The following is a 21,868-nucleotide window of genomic DNA, read 5'->3' on the forward strand; positions in this document are numbered from 1 at the left end:
TTTTTAATCAAACTACCTTGCCGAGTATATATGTGTGTGTGTATGTACATAAACACACATTTATGTACATAGACACATATATACATTATATACCTATACATACACACACTCATATATACCTTTATTTAAATGAGGAAAAAAATTTTAAGGCTAATCTGACATTCCTGAAGCTTTGATAATTCCAACAGCATTACGGACTCTAACTATGTAGCAGAATAACAATGAAACAGAAAAACTAAAAATTTGGACTATATTTTCTAAGATACAGTTACCTTTGGTTTCCCAAATAGAAGTAGAAAGTAAAAATATTTTATATTTTAATAAGAATGTTTCCTTATTTAATAATTGATTATTAACTTGAAAGAGATCAGTTTTGTATACACCACAAAACAGATCCCACTATCAGACCACTAGGAAGGATCCAGAAGCAGGAGACTGTAGCTATGTGTATTAAAAGTCCAAGTCGAGCCTAAGATTCATGGGGGGAGAAAAACTACCAACATCACATGTAAGAGTATAGAAGGCAGAGGGGTCTACAAATTTCTCCAGGAAACCATGAGATACCAACTACCACAGGGTCCTGTCACGTAGCCCAGCCAGGAGAAAAAAAAATTTTCAAAGAATGGCAGCAGAGGTCTCACCAATACATTCTCCAAATTTAAGCTGCAATGTTAGCCAGGAATCCTGATTCACACTAGGTTACTGCAATGATATATAATAACTATTGACTTCCTATCTTTTAAAGGCTTATACACATTATATTGTATATATTGCATACAACAAACTGCATGAGAAGTATTAACTCATCTGCTCATGCTGTCAAACGAAGGATGATGTGGTAAAAAAGTGCAAATGAAGCTACAATACGCCCAAGGGCTGATGAGATTTTACAAATACCACACAGTTATATCATATACTATGACAGCCAAATTTGGATCAGGTAAGCCCTGAAGAGAATCTTTGAAAAAATTCATTTCAGTAGAGGAAAGAGATGACAGTGGAGAGAGAGAAAATGGTTTTGGAAGAGACACAGCATGATGAGGCTTCTTTGATTAGAGGTCAGGGACTGGCTGGAAAGGAGACTCTGCCCACAGAGAAATCAGAAGCAAGAGATCTGCTGCGGTGCTTGCAGAGTGCTCTCTTGTTACCCAAGGTATCTGAGTGATGTTACATGAAACGCAGAAGCCGCCAGCACCTCATTTGAGGTGAAGGATGTCATCCTATACTTCTCCCCAGGTAGCTTGACGGTATCTCTTTCCAGGCATGATGAATCGATAGCAGACACAACCTCTCCATAGAGCAGCTTTTATTTTTTAAAAGGAAGTACGTTCTCAAGTAACAGAACCCAGAGAATGAAATATGCACACCTTTCCCTAGTTAGAGGTAAGCACAAAGGAAGCCTGACTTTCAAAATAATTTGTTTTCCACAATAGCAAAAATAAATACACAGAGAGAAGATTAGGATCATATTTTATATAGCAATGAATCATTAAGTAGAAATATCTTGTGAGATTCATTTTAATTTCTACAACATTCAAAGGAATTCAAACAGTGAAAAGATACCTCAAAAACATAAAACACTTTGCAGGTCATACATTTAAAAACACACAACACTTCTAAATAATAAAGGTAAATATAGAGAATATTTTCTTTTCTAATATATGAGGAAGTAAGACACTATCTAGAGGTTTGATTTATTTTCCAAAACTCAAGATTTTTCCATATATTTTTTGTTAGAGCATGAACAAATTCAGGAAGTAAGACTGATCTCATCTTTGAAAATTTACAAATGAATAAAATCACTACTTGATTTTTTAAATTAATTTAAAATTTAGATTAATGGCTCTACTAAACCATGAATATATTATACATATCAGGTTTTTGTAACTATAAAATATTTTATTTTTTCTATCATCAGGAAATTATATTCATCTAGAAATTAATTCCTGAGATAAATGGATAACTCTATCTATGGGTTCCCTCATAGTATTAGAAATTTTCCCCTCATTCTAGATATCCTTCGTGTACTATTAGCATGCTACCGCAGTGATGATTTAGGAAATGATATTCTTGTATAAAACTTTCCCTTTCTATCAAGATTACCAAGACCAAAAGTATTCTTTTATTTAAAGCTAGAAGTTTAAAAATTAAACTGATATTTAAAACAAAAAACAAAATGAACTAAAAAAGGCAGGAAAATCTATTTTTTGTATTCATGAATTGCTGAACATGCTAAATATGTAAGAAATAAATCAAATGGAAATGTTTAAACAGATCTTTATATGTTTACACGATGAAAACTTACAGTTATTATTCAAGTTATTTATTCCAATTATATTGGGCTGTGAGACAGACTTGTGATTGTGGCGCCCTCTGCTGGGTTTTCCAGCCACAAACTCAACCTAATACCACAGCATAAAATCAAATATTTGAGGCATCAAGTGAAAAAGTCAAATCCTTGATCACTTTAAGCCTTGGCAAAGGTTATATGAAAGTTATAATCAATATTTGCTTTACTGGAACAGGACTTTACCAATTTATCATTAGGTAAAATATAGATACAGATTTTTCTTTTAAAAAGAGTATAACATTAAAGTTACACCAAACAACATGTTTTAATAGGTTTTATTTTTGACATCACTTCTATCGCTTTGCAATATATTCAGGTTTTTAAGACCATATTCATGACATGACATTTTAATAAATTACTATTTTGATAATTTGACCTATTTTTCCTTCCCTGTTAGTTCAATCAAAATAGTTTATTTTAACATATTGGAATGACCCTTAATAATACTATCTTCATTATTAGGAAAAAACTGAAAGAAGTTTTAGAGGTACTCATCACCAGTAATAATTAACAAATAGTATCCATTTATTGAATGTCAACTATGAGGAATGTAGAATGTTACGCACTTTCTGTACATTATATCCAGTTGTAAGAGATGAAAAAAATTGAGGCTCATGGAGATTATATGAATTGCTCAAGACGAATTTCAGAGCAAAGATTCAAATGTAGGTGGGTCTCATTCCAAAGACTCAAACCTTTCTACCAAAGGATAGACAGCAGTGAAAAAATACCTTTAACATGCGATTTCTCCATTTGTCAATGCAATAACAACTAGGGGGTAGGGAAGAACAACTTGATGGGAAAAAAATCTTAGAGAAGTATAAGACAGTTATTCATGTATAAAATAATAGCTTGGACCTTTAGGAAAATATTTTTATTTTACATAATGCTGCCAGCTAGTGGCCCTATTTCATACTGAGCCACTGGGAACAATATTTGATTTTTACATTTCTGAATCAAAAATTTCACATATAACATTCTAGGATCATAGTCCTAACTTACGTATGCATAAGACTGACAATGATATTTAACATTATTCCCGAACTAAAAGAGAATGTCTCCTAACCACCATTAGCATCCCTTGCCTAGTCTTGGCAAGGGATTTTTATTTTTTATTTTATTGGGGTTCCCAATAAAAATATGAGATATGCCTAAGTGGGATAGAATTCAGCAAGTGCCAACATGTAGAAACTAAAAGGTACACCTGTCACTATCCATGAAAAGGAAACTTACATTATTTGAAATACTTTGAAATAAGTTTAGGATATTTATAGATTCCTCAGTGACAAAATACATAGATATTTTTCTCTACAATCAAAAGCTTGCCATAATGTGGGCATAAAAAAAAAATTATTGCCTGAAGTTTACCAGACATTATTCTATGCAGATCTAAAATGAGAAAGCATTTGATAAAGTAGTATTATCAGCAAGGTATGTTATTTAAGTTCAGACAATAAGTAGTTACAGTTCTGAAATCTGCTTTGAGAAAAAAAGTATTTGAATACAATTTTTACATTTAAAATGATCATATTTCACTGATAATTCATTACCTTAAGAGAAATATTCTATACAACACACATGAAGGAGTATACAGCTCCTATATGGGTATTGTTTAATGCAGTGATGCAAAGACATTCTTGGCTGATTTCATCATATGACATTAGTTTATAATTATTTAAATGTTATTCTCAGTGGAGCAATCTATCACAACTTAGAGGCTTAGATGAAAAGATAAGATATTCTATAATATTATAATATTGCATAAAACAAAAACATTCTGGTATTAAAGTATATTAGCAGCAAAGAAAACATATTCTGGGTTTATGCTATAGTGAAAGAGAGAAGCAGAAGGAAATGGAAAAGAAAGCACCCAAAACACAGCAAACAAGGAAGAGACAGCCCTTCTGTTGGGTTAACTGAGGTCAAAATGGAAACAAAAAACAAAAGGGACAGTACTGGAGAGTCCACTGTTCCTTCTGACCTACATTCTGTCACTCACACTCATTCACACACACAACTGCAACTTGTAAAAACTCCCTTATCCCATTAGTAGGTGCATCTTTTTTTTAAATTTTATTTTGCTGAGGAAGATTCGTCTGAGCTAACATCTGTGCCAATCTTCCTCTATTTTGTATGTGGGTCGCTGGCACAGCATGGTCACTGATGATGGTGTAGGTTCGTATCCAGGAACCAAACCCAGGCCACCGAAGCAGAACAAGCCACACTGAACCACTAGACCACAGGGCCGGCCCCTAGGTATGTCTTACATGAGGCTTATTTTGCAGCTATAAACAACAGATGTTTCTATTACACACACACACACACACACACATTAGTCAGTATAATAAACATTAGTGAGAAAAAACGCCAATAATAAATTCACTTTTTAAAACACTAAAAATATTTCTATACAGCTAGCATACAACTTACAAACGTTTCCTGTATTGTCAAAGCTGGTAAGAACATCTTCAACATTCAAAGATCCATTATTATGCCTAGAAAGGAATAAAGCATTTTATTTAATGATTCTGAAATATTAACATTTATTAATTTTTTAAAACGCTGAGACTGTGCATTGTTACACATTCAAAACTAATAAACCCTTCTATGTTATATTTTTTAAATATTTTCTGCCCACTAGAGGGAGAAGGAAAAGAAATAACAGAATATGGTCCTCAGAATAGTTAATGTAATGACATTTCTTGACGATTAATCCACATTTTACAGTATTAATGAATAGTTTTGTTGTTGTTGTTTTAGTTACATAAAAGTGAGGTAAATTATTAATCGTTTTAAAGACAAGAAAAAAAAGAAACCAAACCTTACACTTTGAGAATCTCAAAAGAAAAATAAACAAGGAACCTCCAGAACCACACTCAATGATACAAAAATTTCCTCAATAACACCCCAACAAATTCAAAACTTCAGTTACAAGGAACTAACCAATCTTCAGGTCTGCACATTCCCTCTATAGGGAGTTCTAAATTTCAGAGGGCAAGTTTTTTGTATCTTTTTCCCACTAATCTTAATTCCACGCCCTTTAATTCTAACTTCTCTTCACTTAACAGTCTTTTAAATATTTAATTTGATGACCAATATTTTAACATTCCTAAAAGATACTAGGCTTCATATACAAATGGACCCAACTGTCAATAGGTCATAGGATTTGGGCTACTTTTCCAGAGGTGATAAAAAATAGGCATTACTGCATCTACAATCTTCTACACTCTCCCCTATATCACATATAGCTGTAGTTCTCTAGGATGTTATAATAGTTTAAAATAACCATTAATAATTCACAATAAAATCTACTTCGTCAACACTACTTTAACTTTGTCATTAAAACTTATCATAAATGATAGTGTTAGGGACTAAACTCCGTCTCCCTCAAATTTCATATGTTGATGCCCTAACCCCCAGCACCTCAGAATGTGACTGTATTTGGAGATAGGGCCTTTAAAGAGGTAATTAAGTAAAAATGAGGTCATTTGGGTGGTCCTAATCCAATATGACTGGTACCATTATAAGAAAAGAAGATTAGGACACACAGAGATAACAGGGCATGTGCACAGAGGAACAACCATGTGAAGAGGCAGCAAGAGGGCAGCTACCTGCAAGACAAGGAGAAGGGCCTCAGAAAAAACCAAACTGCAACACCTTGATCTCAGACTTCTAGACCCAAAACTATGAGAAAATAAATTTGTGGTTTAAGCCATCCAGTCGGTGGTATTGCTTTGAGAGCCCTAGCAAATTAATACATAGAGTAAGAGAATACACATAAACTATATGACCCTTTTAGCAGAACTTTTTATTTCTATCATAGAGACTCAGTTCTTTGATAGAGTGACTAAGATTGCAAAAAGTTATTTGCAATCATCACTGGTCAAATAAGCACTGGGCTCAACAGTGTCTTACTCTAAGGAAACCAAGTTACCAACCACAAATGAAACTTTCATCATAACATAATGATTCTGTATCTTCTCTGTGCATACAAGATTCTAGGTGTAGATGAAGTTATTTACTCTAACATGGAAAACCACAGTATATGTGTGAGACGAGAGGAAAAGGAACAAAGTATTTAACATCTAAATTATAAGATGAACCTATTATAATGATCAGCAATACTGCGAAGAACTCCAAAAACTTTTTCCTAAAGATAAAATCAATATATGGTTCCTTCAAGAAAAAACTGCTCATAATCCTATCTATACAGAGATAGCCACAGCTAGTATTTTGGTACATAGCCTTCAAGTTTTATTCCATGCTCATATAGCTTTCATTACATAACTGAGAGTACATTGTCCATACTGTTTTGCAATTTGTGTTTTTCATTTAACTGTAACATACTGTAAACAGTTTCCCACATCAGTAAGTATTCTCCTGCAACATGATTTTAATGGCTGCCAAGTAGTTCAATGAATGATTGTTTTCACAATCATTTATTGAACCAACACTTTATATTGGATTTTTAGATTGTGCCCAGTTTTGCGCTATTATGCATACTGTTGCAGTGAACATCCTTGTAGAAACATCACTGAGCCCACTTCTGATTATTTTCCTAGGATAAATTCCTAAAGGTGGAATTGCCTTTAGGGTCTAGTTTTAATAGACATTCTCTCACGTTCTCTCTCTCTCCCTCTCTTCTCTCTCACAAACACACACAAACACACACTCTCTCTCTCAATTCAGAATGAAATAAACATTTGAAATGAAATCTGAGACAAGAGTAAAAAAAGGTGCATATATTTTGCAAAAAGTTAATTATTTCTAAAAAACAAAAACTGGGACAATTGAAGCAAAATACATGTTTAAAAGTTAAAAGCACTATTCAAAATTAAAAGTGCGATTTTTTTCAGACTTATCACTGAAGCAGAACTTGCCTCTCCTTGAAAGTATTATTTCTTGAAGCCAAGAAACAGAGTGAACCCTATCATATTCTTTAATAGGGTAGGGAGTAGGGAGACAGTAAAACTAATCCTATACCTCTACATAACTTACAACAATGAAAATCAATTATCTATGAAGTCTAGAAACCCTAAAAGATGGCATCTCATGAAAGAATAATATCAATAATCATTGTCTTCAATAGTATAAGAACTGGTGTTGATTATAGGAAAACTGCCACGAAAGCAGTGTGGTAAAGATTCAGTTTGATTATTTCAAGTTCCCTTTCATTTGTCCCAAATTCAAGGACTGCTCTTTGTTCACTGAGTCATCTACTTTAGTCAAGTGTCAACTCTACAAGATCTTGTTTACCCTCAATGTTTCAACTGTTTACCAAGGTCCTGCCTGAGGAATGTGGTTAGATAGTAATACCTACAAGGAAGGGGCTTTATCAAACTTCAGTCTTAGCATTATACTGGTAATTAATGTTATATAACAATGACAACTTTTTGTCAACATATCCAGGACATAAAAAGTTCACTCCATCTTCTTCCTAAACTCCAAAGCTTTACATTGTTTCCCAAGCCTTTAATTACCAATAGCCATCTTAAGTGTTCTCACCACAAAAAAATAAATGGTAACTATGTGATCTGATACAGGTGTTAGCTAATGCTATGGTGATGATCATCATATAGTGATAATGCAATATAGGTGTATCAAATCAAAACATTGTACACCTTAAATTTACATGTTATGTCAATTATATCTCAACAAAGCTGAGGAAAAAAATTACCGATAGCCAGTTTCTTCTTCCTAAAGCTAACCAATTTTTTTCACAGCACCTAAAGCTATCCTAGAACTGAAGACCTTTGAGTTTCTCCTAAGAATCGCCTATGGAGTAAAGACTAAGGAGCAAGTCACTGGGAAAGATAATTACATGAAGAGTGAAAAAAAACAAATCTACTAGAGGAAAAGTTTGAAGCCTAAAGGTATCAAGAGATTGAAACTACAGGATAAAAGTAAGCCAGGGCATAATATGACACCAAAAGCACAAACAACAAAAGAAAAAATAGGTAAGTTGAACTTTATCAAAATTAAAAACTATTGTTCATCAAAGGATACCATCAAGAAAGTGAAAAGACAACCCAGAGGATCGGAGAAAATGTTTGCAAGTTACATATTTGATATGGGTCTAGTATCCAGAATATATAAAAAAACTTTCACAATTCAACAAAAAAAAAGACAAAGAACCCAATTAAAAATGGGCAGAGGACATGAATAGACATGTCTCCAAAGAAGATACAAAAATGGCCAATGAGCACATGAAAACACGGACAACATAATTAGTCATTAGGAGACTGCAAAGTAAAACCACAGTGAGATATCACTTCATACCCACTAGAATGGCTATAATAAAAAATAACAATCAAAGAAAAATAACAAGTACTGGCAAGCATGGGGACAAACTGGAACCCTCACACATTCCTGGTAGGTAAAACAGTACAGCAATTGTGGAAAACAACTTGGCCATTCTTCAAAAAGTTAGAGTTACCACATGGCCCAGCAATTTCACCTCTAGAAACATACCTAAGAGAATTTAAAACTTACATATTCACACAAAAACATGTACATGAATGTTCATAATAGCATTATTCATAATAGCCAAAAAGTAGAAACAACCCAAATGTCCATCAACTGATAAATGGATAAACAAAATGTGGTATTATCCATACAATGAAATATTATTCAACCATAAAAAAGGAATGAAGTACTGATAAATACTATAACGTGGGTGTATCAAAAACATTATGCTAAATGAAAGAAGCAAGACATAAGGCCACATATTGTATGATTCTATTTATATAAAATGTCCAGAATAGGCAAATCCATACAGACAGAAAGTAGACTAGTGGTTGCCAGGGGCTGAGGGGAGGAGGAAGATGAGGAATTACTACTGATGGGTATGGGGTTTCTTTTTGGGGTGATGAAGAATTTCTGGAATTAGACAGTAGTGATGGTCACACAACATTGTGAATATACTAAAAACTACTGAATTGTATAATCCAAAATGGTTAAAATGGTGAATTTTAGATTATGTGAATTTTATCCTGATTAAAAAGAAAATTGGTCCCAACAAAACAGAAAAAGTAAGCCAGAGAGTGAAATGGGCCCTAAAAGGCTGCAGAAGAACAAAGAGGAGAGGTTTTCAGACGGAAAAGGTCTAAAAAGGTCTAAAAAACATGATTCTAGATGCAACTTGCTTTGGAGCTCTTTCAAAAGTAAACAGAGAAAGAGATTTTTTTCATTCTTCTATCTACTAGTTATGGAAAACTAGTAGATGATCTCTACATGTAATATATAAAAATCTGAAAAAATGTCAAGGGAACATTCAATTTACTGAATCTTTGAATATATGTACTTGTAAGCAAGCTACATAAATGATCGTGATTGCAGTTCAAAACAAACAAGAAAACTAAGTTATGTTTAGCCCATATCTATGATTTAAGGTCCATGAAAACAAGACTCAATGGATTATTCTTTTAATTTTCTGCATACAATGGATCATATTTTAAGGTTCTATAAAGTTCCTTCAAAAATACAAAATAAGGGGCCAGCCCTGTGGTTGAGTGGTTAAAGTTCTGCGCACTCTGCTTCGGTGGCCAGGGTTTGCGGTTTTGGATCCCAGGCATGGACCTACTCCACTCATCAGCCATACTGTGGAGGCATCCCACATACAAAATAGAGGAAGACTGGCACAGATGTTAGCGTGGGGCTAATCTTCCTCAAGCGAAAAAAAGAAAAAGAGGAAGATTGGCAATGGATGTTGGCTCAGGGTGAATCTTCCTCACCAAAAAAAACACACAAAATAAAATGCAGGAGAACAAAAGCTGTTTCAATATTCACCTCTGCTGTTAATATCACTACTAACATTAAAACTATACTTTTACGTCTAATTTCATAAGCATATCATTCCCATCACCAGCTTCCATTTAGTGAGCACTCACAGAGTACATACTAAATTCAGTGGAGTGAGAGTTTAATTTTTTCCTTTCCCTAGAGAAGCAATATATTATCTCACTACAATGCATTTGTTGTACTAGAAAGATGCAACTCAGTCAAAGACAAAATCATTCTTGACTTCTTGCCCATTCTAAGCTCCCAGGACAAGTTGAAAGTCAAGAGTGCTAGGCTTCCAATTCAGTAATAACCAAGCAACAGTAGTCTTATTCAAAGAAAGGAGGACAATTCAGGCCTCTCAGCTTTTTCCACACCTAAGACATGTATACATTCATAAATAAATAACTCAGGCACTCCGATCATTCCAACTATAATGGAAGTATTTTAAAGCTTCCAGAATACGTAAATTCCTATTGCACTCAAATTAAGTTGAAATATGGAGGGTGAGGAACAATTTCTAGTACCTATATGGTAAACTCTATACAATAACAAACTGCAGCTTACAAGACAGGGAGAGGGAATTTTTACTGAAAGATTTTTAGTATAAACATCTCCTGGTATATACTAGTCTTCTACACATGCATGTATCTAACAGCAAGAGCCTCTTCTATAAAGCACCAGAAAGACAAGAAGACTTTACCAAAGAATAAAGTTAAGAGTCATACCCTGGATTTTAATTTCCTAACTCTCAATACTCACTTTGGAATAAAGTGTCAACCATCCTCAGACATACAGAAAAGACAACAGATCTTGGGGATTTCATAAGCTAAGTTTTACATTGTCCAGATTTTTGTTTCTGATGAAAAGTCACCAAGGGAAATTCTTTATTCCTTCATTTTAAATATCATCATATAAAGCTGACAGAAAATAATGGTCAAAGTTTCAATTTAGGCCACTGCTTATATACCTTTTAATAATATAAACAAGATACAACTACAGACTGTGAATTCACAAATATCTAGTTATTTATCCTCTTAGGGTATTCATTTCAAGACTAATAAAACTTCAAAGGAACAGAAATCAATATGTAGGGAAATTTTAAGAAGGAGAAAACTAGTAACAAATATTGATAAGTATTAATCACCATATATGCATCATCTCTGTTGAATTGTGGTAGGTGATCTTAGGCGATAAGAACTGAGAAAGTGAAAAGGGGGTTATATGTATGATTTGTAAAGAATAAAACATCCCAAATGCTCAGTTCTTTATTAAAATCCAGAAGGAGATCCACCATATAACATGCATTGATCATTATTCCTCCCCCTGGGCATTGTGATGGCCTTCTCAGCAGCCTCTGATGATTCTGCCTTGCATTTTCTCCCCTCGTATATTTTCTAGTGCCTTTGCCTCCATCTGGAATGATTTCTCCCAGAACTTTCACATATCTCCAGATCCAGTTAAATTCCTGCTCAAGGCCTTCCCATCTCTAAGCTCCTAACACATGTGAAGTCTTCCTCTCATTAGGAAATTAGTTATGCACTGCCTGGTCAGAGTTAGCAGAAGGAATAACTTTCCTTCTTATTTAGTTATTTTTTTTTATTTAACTTTTCACATATTTAAGCTCCTTGGGGATAGTGCAGCTTATATTTCTGTTATCTACACAGAAGGTGCTATTAAATATTTACTGATTTGAATTTACTTAAAACTATTCATCACTTTTTAAAAATAATTCCATAGTGTTGATTTAACAAAGAAAAAATATAGAGAAAGATGATGGTACTCCATTCCAAAACTACTTTCTAAACCACTACTTTGGGCTATTGCAACTAATTTTTTAAAACTTTTGAATGCTCACAATTCAAATACTGAAGAAAATAGATAAAGGTAGCTAAAGAAGTGTCATGGAAACAGATTGAGAAAAGAGTTGATCTGAGATGGCAAAGGAACAAGAATGCAGATCCATGTTGGGCGCATAACAGAAAACAAGGAAAAGTGGTGACTGTAAAAATCAACGTGAATAAAACTGGCAATGGAACGGAATGAACTATTCTTAGCAGAAATCCTCCCCTACCTAAGCAATTTCAGTAGTTTCAGCAATTTCCTAAACGATAACAGGATTATGGAGTGAGAAACAGAATGCTCAGAATAATCAATGAGGAAATTAGTTTATCTAGGCCTCAATCCCTTGATGGTAAAATGAATAAATGGATACATGATTGCCTCACGAGAGGCAGAACGTGCAGAAGTTAAAAGTGCAGGCTGTAACTCTCATTATATAAGATGTTACCAATGGAGATCGCTGGGTGAAGGGTACATGAAACTCCTTGTACTATTTTTGAAACTTCCTGAGAGTCTGTAATTATTTCAAAACCAAAGTTTTTAGAAGTACAGGCCATGGAACCAGAACACCGGGATTTGAATAGAGGCACAATCAATTATTGGCTGAGTGACCGCAATCAAGTTATTAACCTCTGTGGGCTTCACTTTCCTCATCTGTAAAATGAGGATAGTAACTATTTACCTCATAAGGTGTTGTGTGGATTAAATAAGCGAATACAGGTAAACCACTCACAACAGTGCTTGTCACATATCAGGCACTCAACAGTCAGCCAAGTTAGAATTTTTTAAAATTTATTCTAAGATCACGTTCAGCTCCAGAACTCTGTATGTTTAAGTCATTATTATTTTTGTACTACTAATGTGGAGAGATATTAACTGGTTTGAAAAAAGAGAAAAAATCTTGGCAGCCATCGTGGCCAAAATTTTAGCTCGGTCACCTGTGTTCTCTCCATAAATTAGGATTCACTGTCATATTTATATAGACATACTTCTTTTTACTGTCAAAAATGGATACATCACAAAGAATCATGCTGTTAAGAGAGGAGTCTCAGTTCACATTCTAGCCCGATTTCCTGCTACATCAGGGTCAGCTCCACCAGGTGGAGAGCCATGCCTTATTTTGAAAGCTCTCAAGAACAGGTTTCACATTCTCTCCAGTTACCCCTTCCCAGGGCCTTGAAGATGTCAGGAAATTATTCTCAGTATGGTTTACGCTTATTGCTTCTTGTTACCAGTGGACATAGCAGATAAGTTTTAGAACTTTATACCTGAAGACCCTGCCTAGATCACTCTGTTTCTCCTTCTCTTTAATTTCCTTATAGATACCATCTTCCAATTGTTTCATCACCTTCGTTCCTACTTCACAGAGTTATTGTAAGGATTACATGAATTAGAGTATTTCAAAGCACCTAGCTCTGTATCTTGCACATAGCAGGCATTTAGTGCGTTTTTCTTTCCTTCCTAACCAAGCACTAAACTAATTATCTCCATCAGAATGTAAAGCAGTTGAGGTATTGTAATTAGAATCTCATAATGAATGTAGAGGCAAGCTCATAAATCCCTAAGTTTTTATCTTCCGTGTGGACTTTTCAGTAAAGCAAAATTATGAAACCAGATCCTAACTGTTCTTCCCTATCCAGCCCAGTCAATTTTTATCCAAATCCCAAATTTTTAGCTATTATAGTGTTTTTTAAAGCTTAGATATTTTAAACTAAAATAGTTCAAGACATATAAAGACATCCTTTGTAAAAACTTTTTCTTAATTATTCCTAGCCTTACCTAATCTTTTTGAGTCACATTTCCACCTAAAAGGTTTTTTCGCTCCTCTTAGAGTTACTGTAAATGTGCTCCTCCCTGCCTTTCAAAATGTGAAATCTTGTCAAAAAGGCAGACTTTATAAAATCAAACACCTACAGAAATATTGCAACATGCTAGACTATGACTGTGAGAGAAAATTAATTTGGTAAAATGGTATCTTGTTACTTCAGTTTGCAACTCTCATCTCTTTTCTAATAATTTTTAAAGCCAGAACAGTCTGTATCCTTCTCACAATACCAGTGTTTTCAGCTGAATTTTCTCCTTCTAATCTTAAGGTTCTACTCTGAAAGTGACAAAACATGAATGAGAAAAATACCAAAGCTTGACTTTTTTCAGATAATTACTACAGGAAGTTTGGAAAAATTCTGTTTTCACTTTCAGCCTTCTTTGCCCCAAAAAGAACTTGGCTTTTTGTCATAATCCAACACTATGAAAGAATGGTTAAATGAACCCTTTGATTTGCAACACTCTTTATCCTCAAATGCCACTACATTCCTGAGAATTTTTTTCTTTAGTCTGAGAATACAGCAAGAACTAGTTAAAGCAGGAGGATTTCATAACACAAAGTTGCAAAACGTAAATTCTGATAAAGACTGCCTGCACACTCAACAGAATAAACAATAAGATTCTTATTACATTGTTTTCCTTCTACAAGAGAAAAATACCTTAAAAACAATCTTAACTAGAGTGATGATTACCTTAAGGAAACACTGTATTCAGGATAGAAGACACTTGTGTATTGGACCCATGCACCAACTCCCTCTTCAGTTTCCCTTTTTTTGGCTTCGGATACTGAAAACAGATTAAATGATTCAAATCTTCTTATAGACACATGTCGTAGACAATCATCCAGATGTTTTTGTTTCAGAACCTTTGAAAAAAAAACAAATATTGTGGTCATATTATATAAATATAAGTTAAGTGTTCAACGTTTAAGTGGTAAGGGGACTTTCATTTCTGATAATGGCAGATTAGATCATTCAGACAAACCTCCTACTGAAGACAACTAGAAAAGAAGGATAGAGGACTGATAGCAACAACACGGCCAAATGAACTGTCCCATTTATCTCTCCCCCTTTGAACTACAACTAAATGGACATTCATTGACTAATGGAGAATACCTACACAGCACCACAGGATACCTGAGAGACCCAGGGAGCTAAACATCTGAAGGTGGATGGACTGGCTCCCCGGGAAGTGGTGGAGACAGGTGAGCACTCCCCTATCCCTCCCCAGCAGCCCTGTGCACATACCCAAATGCCTTCCTAGCCGGCACAAGCACCTGTTGTACTGCTGTGGCCCTGAAAGTGGGAATGCACATCAGTGCAACTGTGGGAAGTGGCGGTGGCAGCCCTTGGCTTACGCAAATGCTTTCCCAGCTAGTGGGAGAGCCCACCCTGCTGCTGCGGTCCCAACAAGTGGCCCATGATCGAACCCTGAAAAGAAGCACCCCCACCAAGCACAGCGGCTGGTGTGACCCTAAAAGGTGGTGTCAGATGTACACACACACGCAAATGCTTTCCCAGCCAGTGCAAGTGCCCAAACACCACTGCAGACCCACAAGGAGGAAGGTGCCTTGGCATGGCAGCAGCCCTGAGCTCCTGAGTAACTGCTTTCCTGGCTGGGGGGAGCACCCACCATACCCAAACAACTTCCAGCAGATGGGATGGGGTCAGAAACACTGCTCCTGCTTCCCCCTAGAGTAGCAGGCAGGGGGACAGCCCAGTGGCACAGTGGTTAAGTTTGCATGTTCCGCTTCAGAGGCCAGGGGTTCGCAGGTTCAGATCCCAGGTGCGGACATGGCACGTCTTGGCAAGCCATGCTGTGGTAGGCATCCCATATATAAAGTAGAAGAAGATGGACACAGATGTTAGCTCAGGGCCAGTCTTCCTCAGCAAAAAGAGGAGGATGGCAGCAGTCAGCTCAGGGCTAATCTTCCTCCAAAAAAAAAAAAAAAAAAGAGGGGCCAGCCCCATGACCAAGTGGTTAAGTTCACACGCTCCACTTCGGTGGCCCAGGGTTTTGCCAGTTCAAATCCTTGGTGCAGACATGGCACTGCTCATCAAGCCATGCTGAGGCGACATCCCACATGCCACAACTAGCAGGACCCACAACTAAAAATACACAACTATGTACCAGGGGGCTTTGGGAGAAAAAGGAAAAAAATCAAATAAAATCTTAAAAAAAAAAAAAAAAAAAAAAGAGTAGCAGGCAGACTCTCTGACCTGATACTACCACAAATGCACCAGCAAAAGATTAGTTCATCAAACACCATGAGAAACTACAGCAACAATTCAGAGCAGAAGGAGAATGACAAATCTCCAGAAAAGAACCTTGAAGCCACAGAAATTTACAATCTAAATGACAGAGAATTCAAAATAGCTGTCATAAAGAAACTCAACAAGTTACAAGAAAACTCAGACAGACAGTTCAGTGAGCTCAGGAATAAAATTAATGAACAGAAGGTGTACTTCACCAAAGAGATTGAAACTATAAAAAAATAACCAAGCAGAAATTCTAGATGGAGAACATAATTAATGTGATAAAAAATAATCCGGAATCCTTTAAAGATAGAGCTGATGTTATGGAGGGGAAACTTAGTAACTTAGAGGATAGAAATATAGAAATGCTTCAGGTGGAGGAGAAGAGAGAACTAAGATTTTTTAAAAATGAAGGAATTCTTCGAGAAACATCCAACTCCAATTAGGAAAAGCAACATAAGGATTATAGGTATTCCAGAGGGAGAAGGGAGAGAGAAAGGAGAGCTTGTTCAAAGAAATAATAGCTGAGAACTTCCCAAACCTGGAGAAGGAACCAGACTTACATATACATGAAGCCAATAGAACTCCTAATTACATCAATGCTAAAAGACCTTCTCCAAGGAATGTAACAGTAAAACTGGCAAAAGTGACAAAGAAAAATGACAAAGAAAAAATATTGAGGGTAGCAAGGTGAAGAAAATAACCTACAAAAGAATCCCTATCAGGCTTTCAGCAGATTTCTCAGCAGAAATCTCACAGGCTAGGAGAGAGTGGAATGATATATTCAGAATACTGAAAGACAAAAACTTTCAGCCAAGAATACTCTATCCAGTGAAACTATCCTTCAGATATGATAGAGAAATAAAAGCTTCCCCGAATAAATGAAAGCTGAGGGAGTTCATCACCACTAGACCTTCCCTACAAGAAATTATTAAGGATGCCCTAATTACTTCAACTTAGTCACAAACTCACAACACAAAATAGAATAATTTGTGACAAAAATAACTCAGAAGGGGAAAAAGAAAGGGATGGAATCTGCTCAGGCTAATGGAGATAAGAGACTATCAGAAAATAGACTATCTCATCTATGAGATCTTTTATACAAACCTCATGGTAACCACTCAACAAAACATCAGAGCAGAGCTGCAATTCATAAAAAAAGAGAAAACTCCACAGAAAACCACTAGAATGAAATGGCAGTCAGAAATACAAAGGAAGAGAAACAATGGAAATATAGAACAACTGGAAAACAAGAGATTAAATGGCAATAGTAAGACCTCACATATCAATAATCATTCTAAATGTAAATCGATTGAATTCTCCAAAGACACAGAGTAGCTGAATGTATTAGAAAATAAGACCCAACATTATGCTGCCTCCAGGAAACACATCCCAGCCATAAAGACAAACATAGGCTCAGAGTGAAGGGATGGAAGACAATACTCTAAGCAAATGGCAAACAAAAGAAGGCAGGTGTTGCCATACTTATATTAGACAAAGCAGACTTCAAAATAAAAAAGACAATGAGAGACAAAGAGGGGCAGTATATAATAATAAAAGGGACTTTGCAGCAATAGGACATAATACTGATAAATACATATATGCACCTAACACAGGAGCACCAAAGTATATATAAAGCAACTATTAATGGACCTAAAGGGAGAAATTAACAACAACATAATAATAGTAGGGGACCTCGACACCCAACTTAGATCAATGGATAAATCATCGAGACAGGAAGTCAACAAGAAAATAGCGGATTTAAATGAAACACTAGATCAGATGGACTTAATAGATATATAGAGAGCATTCCATCCAAAAACAGCAGAAAACACACCCTTCTCAAGTGCACATGGAACATTCTCAAAGATAGACCATATATTGGGAAATAAGGGAAGCCTCAATAAATTTAAGAAGATTGAAATCATATCATGCATCTTTTCTGACCATAATGCTATGAAACTATAAATCAACTACAAGAAAAAAGCTGGGAATGTCACAAATTTGTGGAGACTAAATAAAATGCTACTGAACAACCATTAGATCAATGAAGAAATCAACGGAGAAATTTAAAAATATAGGGAGACAAATGAAAATTAAATACAACATACCAATTCTTGTGGGATGCAGCAAAAGTGGTTATAAGAGGGAAATTCATAGTGACACAGGCCCACCTCAACAAGCAAGATAAATATCAAATAAGTATCCTAAACTACACTTAAGAGGGGCTGGCATGGTGGCGTAGTGGTTAAGTTTACATGCCCTGCTTTGGCAGCCTGGGGTTCACAGGTTCAGATCCTGGGCACAGACTTAGCACTGCTCATCAAGCCACATTGTGATGGCATCCCACATAAAATAGAGGAAGATTGGCACAGATGTTTAGCTCAGCGACAATCTTCCTCGAGCAAAAAGAGGAACATTGGCAATAGATGTTAGCTCAGGGACAATCTTCCTTACAAAAACTATACCTAACAGAACTAGAAAAAGAAGAACAAATGAAGTCCAACGTCAAGAAAGGAGAGAAATAATAAAAATTAGAGCAAAAATAAATGAAATAGAGACTAAAAAAATAGTAGACAGGATCAATGAAACTAAGAGCTGGTTCTTTGAGAAGATAAACAAAATTGACAAACGCTCAGCCAGATTCACCAAGAAAAAAAGAGAGAAGGCTCAAATTAATAAAATTACAAATGAAAGAGGAGAAATTACAATGGATACCACAGAAATACAAAGGATTATAGGAGAATACTATGAAAAACTACATGCCCAAAAAATTGGATAACCTAGAAGAAATGGATAAATTCTTAGATGCATACAACCTTCCAAAACTAAATCAAGAAGAAATGCGGACTCTGAATAGACCAATCACAAGTAAAGAATCAAAAGAGTAATCAAAAACCTCCCAAAACACAAACGTCCAGGACCAGATGGCCTCTGTATAGAATTCTACCAAACATTCAAAGAAGATTTACACCTATCCTTCTCAAACTATTCCAAAAAATTCAAAAAGACAGAACACTTCCTAACTCATTCTATGAGGCCAACATTACCCTGATACCAAAACCAGGCAAGGACAACACAAAGAAAGAAAATTATAGGCCAATATTGCTGATGAACATAGATGAAACTCCTCAACAAAATATTGGCAAACCAAATACAGCAATACATTAAAAGAATCATATACCATAATCAAGTGGGATCTATACCAGGGACACAGGGATGGTTCAACATCCACAAACCAGTCAATGTGATACACTACATTAACAAAATGAGGAATAAAAATCACATGATCATCTCAATAGGTGCAGAGAAAGCATTTGAAGATCCAACATCGATTTATGATAAAAACTCTCAATAAAATGGCTATAGAAGGAAAATACCTCAACATAATAACAAAATACGACAAATCCACAGCCAACATCATACTTAACAGTGAAAAACCAAAAGCCATCCATCGGAGAACAGAAACAAGACAAGGGTGTCCACTCTCATCACTCCTATTCAACACAGTACTGGAGGTTTTGACCAGAGCAATTAGGCAAGAAAAAGAAATAAAAGGAATCCAAATTGGAAAGCAAGAGGTAAAACTCTCACTGTTTGCAGATGATATGATTCTATGTATAGAAAACCTAAAGAATCCACCAGAAAACTATTAGAAATAATCAACAACTATAGCAAAGTTGCAGGGTACAAAATTAAATTACAAAAATTAGTTGCATTTCTATACACTAATAATAAACTAGCAAAAAGAGAAGTCAAGAATACAAACTCATTTACAATCACAATGAAAACAATAAAATATCTAGGAATAAATTTAACCAAAGAGGTGAAAGACCTATACACTGAAAACTATAAGACACTATTGAAAGAAATCGAAGAAGATATAAAGTAATGGAAAGACACTCCATGCACATGGATTGGAAGAATAAACATAGTTAAAATGTCCATATTACAGAAAGCAATCTCCAGATTCAATGCAATCCCAATCAGAACCCCAATGACATTCTTCACAGAAATAGAACACAGAATCCTAAAATTTATATGGAACAACAAAAGACTTCTAATAGCAAAAGCAATCCTGAGAAAAAAGAACAAAGCTGGAGGCTTCACAATCCCAGACTTCAAAATATACTACAAAGCTAAAGTAATCAAAACAGCATGGAACTGGCACAAAAACAGACACATAGATCAATGAAACAGAATTGAAAGCCAAGAAATAAAACCACATGTCTGTGGTCAGTTAATTTTCAACAAAGGAACCAAGAATATCCAATGGAGAAAGGAAAGTCTCTTCAATAAATGGTGTTGGGAACATGTTGGTGTTGCATGTGGACAGCCACGTGCAAAAGAATGAAAGTAGACCATTATCTTGTGCCATACACAAAAATTAACTCAAAAGGGATTAAAAACTTGAATGTAAGACCTGAAATCATAAAACTCCCAGAAGAAAATATAGGCAGTACACTCTTTGACGTTAGTCTTAGCAGCATCTCTTCAAATGCGACGTCTACTCAGGCAAGGGAAACAAAAGAAAAAATTAATAAATGGGACTACATTAGACTAAAAAGCTCTGCAAGGCAAAGGAAACCATGAACAAAACAAAAAGACAATCCATTAACTGGGAGAAAACATTTGCAAATCATATATCCAACAAGGTGTTAATTACCAAAATATATAAAGAACTCATACAACTCAACAACACAAAAACAACCCAGTCAAAAAAATGGGCAGAGGATATGAACAGACATTTCTCCAAAGAAGATATAGAGATGGCCAACAGACACATAAAAAGATGTTCAACATCACTAATCATTAGGAAAATGCAAATCAAAACTACATTGAGATACCACCTTACATCTCTCAGAAAGGCTATAATTACCAAGACAAAAAATAACAAATGTTGGAGAGGATGTGGAGAAAAGGGAACCTGCATACACTACTGGTGGGAATGCAAACAGGTGCAGCCACTATAGAAAACAGTATGGAGATTTCTCAAAAAATTAAAAATAGTAATACCGTATGATCCAGCTATCCCACCACTGGGTATTTATCCAAAGAACTTGAATCAACAATCCAAAGAGATTTATGCACCCCTATGTTCATCACAGCATTATTCACAATAGCCAAGATGTGGAAGCAACCAAAGTGTCCTGCTACGGATAAACGGATAAAGAGGATGTGGTGTATATATATACAATAGAATACCCATTAAAAAAGACAAAATCGTACCATTTGCAACAACATAGATGAACCTTGTGGATATGATGCTAAGTGAAATAAGCCAAACAGAGAAAGACAAATACTGCATGATTTCACTCATATGTGGAAGATAAACACACACATGGATAATGAGAACAGGTTAGTGGTTACCAGAGGGAAAGGGGCTGAGGATGGGTGAAAGGAGTAAAGGGGCACATATGTATGGTGACACATAAAAATTAGACTACTGGTGGTGAGCACAACGCAATCTATACAGAAAGTGATAAATAATAATGTCTAGCTGAAATTACACAATGTTATAAACCTTTATGATTTTAATAAAATAATTGAAAAAAATGGATAAAATATTTTAAAACATTACTTGAAGACATTAGAGAGCAAAGAAGATACTGAAGATTTACCAGTCTAATATCTTTTTAATTTTTTTTTTTTGGTGAGGAAGATTGACCCGGAGCTATCATCTATTGCCAATCTTCCTCTACTTTGTACGTGGAACACCGCCAGAGCACGGCTTGAGGAGTGGTGTGTAGGTCCATGCTCGGTCCGGGCTGCAAACCCCAGGCTACCAAAGTGGAGCGTGTGAACTTAACCTCTACGC

General features: G+C 35.4%; 1 protein-coding gene across 5 annotated transcripts in view; it reads right to left on the minus strand.

The window, feature by feature from the left end:
• The window catches only part of CAMKMT (calmodulin-lysine N-methyltransferase), a 371,890-nt gene that overhangs the window by 342,552 nt on the left and 7,470 nt on the right, over window positions 1–21,868 (minus strand). For all 5 annotated transcript variants that reach the window (XM_070572774.1, XM_070572778.1, XM_070572777.1 and 2 more), the window contains exons 2-3: window positions 14,488–14,660; window positions 4,781–4,845 (exon numbers count right to left, since the gene is read on the minus strand). In XM_070572774.1, the coding sequence (XP_070428875.1) occupies window positions 4,781–4,845; window positions 14,488–14,660 (238 nt within the window). The remainder of the gene's footprint in view (window positions 1–4,780; window positions 4,846–14,487; window positions 14,661–21,868) is intronic.

Source organism: Equus przewalskii, chromosome 14, assembly GCF_037783145.1.
Source record: "Equus przewalskii isolate Varuska chromosome 14, EquPr2, whole genome shotgun sequence".
NCBI classification, from domain to species: Eukaryota; Metazoa; Chordata; class Mammalia; order Perissodactyla; family Equidae; genus Equus; species Equus przewalskii.